General features: G+C 37.8%; 1 protein-coding gene across 3 annotated transcripts in view; it reads right to left on the reverse strand.

Moving 5' to 3' along the window:
* Positions 1-5,621, reverse strand: part of LOC127943174 (metabotropic glutamate receptor 7-like) — a 181,409-nt gene extending 175,788 nt beyond the window's left edge. For 2 of the 3 annotated variants that reach the window (XM_052539393.1, XM_052539392.1), the window contains exon 1: positions 4,476-5,620. In XM_052539393.1, the coding sequence (XP_052395353.1) occupies positions 4,476-4,979 (504 nt within the window). In that variant the 5' untranslated portion in view covers positions 4,980-5,620. Of the gene's footprint in view, positions 1-4,475 lie in introns of all 3 variants that reach the window. The other variant, XM_052539391.1, reaches the window with a different exon arrangement.
* Between the last annotated feature and the right edge of the window lie 379 nt (positions 5,622-6,000).

Raw genomic sequence — 6,000 nt, forward strand, 5'->3', positions numbered from 1 at the left:
CTGTCGCTGTGGCTGTTGTCATTTTCATGCTGGTGGCCTATGAGTGAGTGATAGCAAACATATACTGTATTCACTAGAGCTCAAGGCAGCAAACCTTCTGGGCCAGCAAGCCAGGGATATGTCAGAGAAATCAATAGTCATTTACAGACTACGGAGAATCATTATGACAAGAAGCATCCAGTTTTAATGGCAAAACACTGATGTTGCTGTATTTGAGTGATCAAAATAACCACTGCTTCTGGTTTCAAATGCTAACATGTGCTGGTGTTCATCTGCTTTTAATATTCAATTTAAAATGTCACACATTTGCAACCCATTACCTTTTGTTGCATTATTTATTTATTTATTTATTTTACATAATGTGTACATACATTATGGAATATGTTACCGCTTAAGAATAAAAAATAAATAATTATGACTTAAAATATTGTGATTGCATTTTATTTTCTTGTAATTGCAGCTTTTCATTTATTTTCAGTTCAAATCTCAAAATGGAGCTGTGTGATATCAAATTTTCTTGAAAACTTCCATCTCTTGAAATTTCAACTATTTATTGCAAAATTAATTTAACAATGGGACTCTCTGCCAATTGCACCATTCTCACAATTTTCACTTTACATCTTGCATTGGGAGTTTAAAATTGCAAAATGCAACTTTGAAGACTTTACATCTAGCCAGTGTGACTATATTACATTTATTACCTTGCGTTACTGTGAAATTACATCTCACAAAGTAACTTTTAAATCTCGGTAGTATTTTTTTTTTTTTTTTTTTATTTGAGTACACAATGTTTTACATTTGCTGTTCGAAGATGCCTTTAAGCAATTTTCGACTATATCTCATAATGTGTCTTTATACCCAACAGTGCTACTTTATCTCAATGCTTCACATTAGATTTTCAAAGATGCCATTAAGCACTTTTTGACTTTATATCTCAAAATGTACCTTTATCTCACAATTCCAGTATTGCTTCTTGTAAATATGACTTCATCATCTCTCACAATTCAACTATATATCTCACAATTTAAGTTTAAGTCGCAGAGTGAATCTTCCAATTTCATCATTCAATGCGAAGAGGCATCCAATTTAAAGATTGAAGATGCCATTACACAGTTTTCAATCATCCCTGACAATGTGACTTTATCTCACAATAATAGTTTTGTTCCTTGTAAAAATCTCTTTATATAGCAATTAAATTTTAAATCTTATTGTCACGATCATTACATTGAGTGCCCATGAACTTTTGTAGAGGGCACTCCAATCAGGACAATTCCACACTTACCACCAGATGTCACTCGGACTCTAGCACCACTTATCTGTTGCACCACACCCTAACTACATTTCCCATGAGTATCTACATCATTCCTCAGTCAATCTCCTTGCCACACCTGCACCTCATTTACAAACACATATAAGCAGCACACTCACTCTCACCCACTGCGAAGTCTTGTTTAGCCAGTCTGACATTTCCGAGCGTTTTCCTTGTGTTTTCCTTCTGTACCTGACCTTTGGATTGTTTATACCGACTCTGATTCTCTGCTGCCTGTCCCCGACATCTGCTTGTTCCCGTTATCGATTCTGATTATCCCTACATACCTGACACCGTTACTGATCATTGCCTGTCTGACCATTCTCATTAAAAGTTCTGCAAATGGATCCGAACCTCTCTGTCTCATCATTACACTTATAATGTACGTTTAAATCTCTGAGTGGAACTTTTTATTTAAAATTTGTACTTGTCATTATGCAATTGTATCACAATGTGACCATTACATTATCTCACAATTACACTTCTATTTTTTATTCTGTGGTGTAACCAGGACTTCAATCCCAAAACTGTTTGACTTCAGGTACAATTGCAGGCCATGCCCTGCTTTGTACTTCCCCTTACCCACAAAAAAAAACAAAAAAAAAAACAGTAAAACTCTAAAGTAATGGCATATTATGAGCACCACCACAACCAAATGAAATTCGGGGCCTGTAGCGTCACAAGCGTTTTGAGTCAAAATGTATTGAGGAGAGAGAATCTAAAACTGCTTGCACGCCTCATGAATTGTGTCAGAGAGCATCACCCTCCTCACATCAAGTCTCATCACTGCCGCTCTCATCGTGTTCGGAAAGAGCTTGCGGTCAATAGGGATGCTTTATGAAATCCTGGCCCTAGAGTATATAAAAACAGTCAGAGACTCAGAGCACAGGACATAGGGAAATGACCAAACAGTTTTCTAAAAGGTTCCAGGTGGCTAGTGGGCCACAACATGGGCTTTAAATTTGTTTCTTAATGCTCAAGACCGAGGGCTGGCGTCACGTCCCATGTGTATGGGTGTATTTTCATAAATACTTTCTAAATAGTCCATGCAGGGCAAAAAGTCAAGGTCTTAGAACAGATCTATGAGGTTTGCTGAAACCGCGGTAGCTATGAGCTGTGCAGCGGGAAGCTGGAGGAAAGTGACATAAATATTGCAATTACACATGCGAGTGCTTGCAGCTCATATGTGCTACTGCAAAATTATTAATGCAACAACACATGAGCAACTAATTAATCTATGTCTACATATTGTCTACACATTTCTTTAGTGCACGGAGCGCATTAGTTTTTGACAAAACTGAAAATGGTTGTGAATGTTTAATGTAAAATCGTGATAACAATTCAAAGTGCTTGAAAGATGTTTAAGATGAATAATGCCACGATTCGGATTTGAATATTGCGAAGATTATGCAAAGGATGTAAACATATTTGCTGGTAAACAGGTTTAGGTCAAGACATCTGATTCCATCATACAATTGGTGACAAAGTTGTTTTTGGAAAATTCTGGCCGGATTTGTGATGCAAATGTTTGCAAAAAAAAAAAAAAAAAAAAAATTATATATATATATATATATATATATATATATATATATATATTAAAGGGGAAAAATCTTTTTTTTTTTTAGTAGTAGTGAGACTGTTCAGTTTGGTTTAATTAAAGTCAATTCTTGAATTACATTTGGTTAATTATGTATTAAGCCATTTTCATGTTTCATTGTGAATATTGTGTAAACCTTATGGAGTTTATTTGCATAGTATTTAGTCTTGACCCATTTACCTCCATTGTAATTGCTTTACAATAACCAAGATTATCAAAATGACCTTCTGTGGGAATTGGCGACATGCCACAAATATACCTTGTAATGAACCTGGAATATTCTCTAAGTTCTGTCACGCAGATGTGAGGTTTAGTGGTCTTTAAACTAAACTTATTCACTCTAAGACCACAAGAGAACTTTGGTAAACAGAGCAAAAATTGTGGAGAAGGAGGTTTGAATCATCCTAGTAGACCTGTGGGATATCATTAGCCATGTTTATCACTGATGCAGGACATAGATAAGGCTGAATAATCCTCTCACATCATTACAGGCAACTGTATAGACTGTTACTATTTTAATTGCTGGATCAGTAATCACACACTTCAGAACCAAGGGGCGGGACACAATTATCTCTTCATATGCCATATTTGGATGTGGTTACATTTATGTTTACTGCAACTAGCTAATTTACACCCTACAAGGATTTATGCTGATTAATTATGGTGGGGTTTGCATATAGTCTCATGTGTGGTTGATTGTACATTCCAACTCATTTGTTTTCAGATCTTTTCCCCGTTCTCAATGTAGCTCGTGTTCGTATCTGCCAAAACACATGCTTTTGAGATAAGCGGACTGTAATTTCCTAATGCTGTGGGAACAGAAAGCAGAAAATGAACTATTTATTGCGATGCAGACATGAGCTTAGCTTAACCTAGCGCCTAGCAGCTTGTGTGTATGGCATCTAAAGAGTAACATATCTATTCATTGTGATATTTCAACATCAAACCTGTTTAACAGCAACAGCAGGAGGGAAGAACACAGAGAAATAGAGAGAAATATATATATATATATATATATATTTTTTTTTTTTTTTTTTTGTGCTAATTTGTAATGTTATAGTTTTATTATTATTTGATGACATTATTTCCTATCTTTATTAAAAATCAACAAATGTGTAAGATGCCAATAATTGAAGACATATAAAAATATATTGTATTTATCTAAACTTTAGAATAGAATAGAATAGAATAGAATAGAATAGAATAGAATAGAATAGAATAGAATAGAATGATGTGCTGGTTTGACTGCATCAAGCAATCATACCCTAAAAGAACTCTGCAACTGAAAATGGATAGAGAGACAAAGAAAGGAATTGATGAAAAGCCACTTTGCAGATGCCTGATCGATTCATTTAACACTTACACTACTGATTGCAAAAAAAAAAAAAAAAAAAAAAACGCTTTTCCAGACATAAAACAACTGTCATTGTGCGTTACTGTTTTCTGTGGCGCTTTGAGCCATTACGCGTTCTCATAAATCAGCTGTCGTGTAATCATACGGGGTGAAACGACACGAAACCGTGACGCACGGACACATTCCAGCACGTGTGATACAGGTCTCAGACTCACCTGGAACAGTCGCAGTATATTCGCGACCATGATGGACACTGAGCTCGCCGAAGCCCCTATGACTCCGACCACCTTTTCGGGTTTGACGAACACCGGGGGCTCTCCGTTCGTGCACTTCACATCCGACGTGTCTTTCTGTATGAGAGCCTGCACAAAAGTAAGCGACTGCTCCAGCGCGTACGTGTCTCGCGAGCATGTGTCCAAAACCCGAGCGCCTAAAGTGATGTTGGGCAAAAGCTCGTCGTCGCTGTTGATTTGGTCCAGTGCATAAAGCATCGCCTCCAACCTGTGAATCCCGTTCTCCTTTTTGATATCTCCACACGGTTCCCCGGAGACCCCGCGGGCATGGACCGGGAAGAGGCCACCGAGGGTCAAATCCCCCTCAATTCTGATGGAATGAGGAGCGTAGATTTCCTGCGAGAGTGTCACATCCACAAGCGCTTGAATTATCCAAAATACCCGCCATGGAAAGCAAGCCATGTCTCCCTTGTCGTTGGGAAACATGGAAAAAAGGCACTTTTCACTGTATTTATAGGATAACAAGAACAGAATCGATCTCAATAACGGCCATAGAGCTTTTTAAAGTAAGGTTGATGTTTTTATTCCAAGAACACCGCGCGACAGTGATGCGTTATTCCTTGGGAAAGTGCGCATGGTTTGGCGACGCTTGTTGCTTCGACATAAAAAGAACATTAAAAAAAAAAAAAAAAAAAAAAAACATACAGTACCTTTCTATTATTTGTCCTTAAATCAAAGCACCAAACACGCAAAACGCATTAAAGTGCAGAGATATTCGACTAAAACGCGTCCGATCCTCGCCAATGACATAACTCCACTGTAAAACCATAGCGACTGGCTTTTAAAGGATCTTATTTATTTAAATAAATAAATAAATAATTTAAATAAATAAAGGCGGCAAAAAAAAAAAAAAAAGTTTTCGTTCAGGATGCCGCGTCGCGTGTATCGGTCAGAGAAAAAATGTTGCAGAGAATCGACGTCAGGTGAGATTCCCGTGGCATCCTCCCACTTTCCGCTCTCGGAGCAGGGACTGATTGTTACATTCGCGAGAAAGCGAGCGAGCTAGCGGTGATACGTCTTTTGGTCTTGAGAAAATCCTCACAAGAGACGAGAAGACAGCCCGCGCGCGTGTCTCCTCCTCTCTCTTTCTCTCTCCACCCAGAATCAGATATGGATTTGTCAAATGACTCAACGCACGATCGATGTCGTGTTACTCATCCTGGTCAGCCCACGAAGAAAAAACTCTGCTACATGTGAGGCGAAGCGTTACGCGATATAGTCATTAAACCCAAAAGATTCATTGTGAGGAATGAGTTGCTGTGGAGGTCTCACTAAGTTTCCAACCTCGGTTCTAAAGCCCACGGTAGTTGAATGCGTGTTTAACGTTAATAGGCTATTTTCACCACATCATTCTCTGTAATGGAGGAATAAAGACTTATCAAATGTTCAACCATATTTGGTTCAACCTCATTCGCCTGTTTGTGATACGAAAAAAAAAAAAAAAAAC

The sequence above is a fragment of the Carassius gibelio genome, chromosome A22 (genome assembly GCF_023724105.1).
Source record: "Carassius gibelio isolate Cgi1373 ecotype wild population from Czech Republic chromosome A22, carGib1.2-hapl.c, whole genome shotgun sequence".
NCBI lineage: Eukaryota > Metazoa > Chordata > Actinopteri > Cypriniformes > Cyprinidae > Carassius > Carassius gibelio.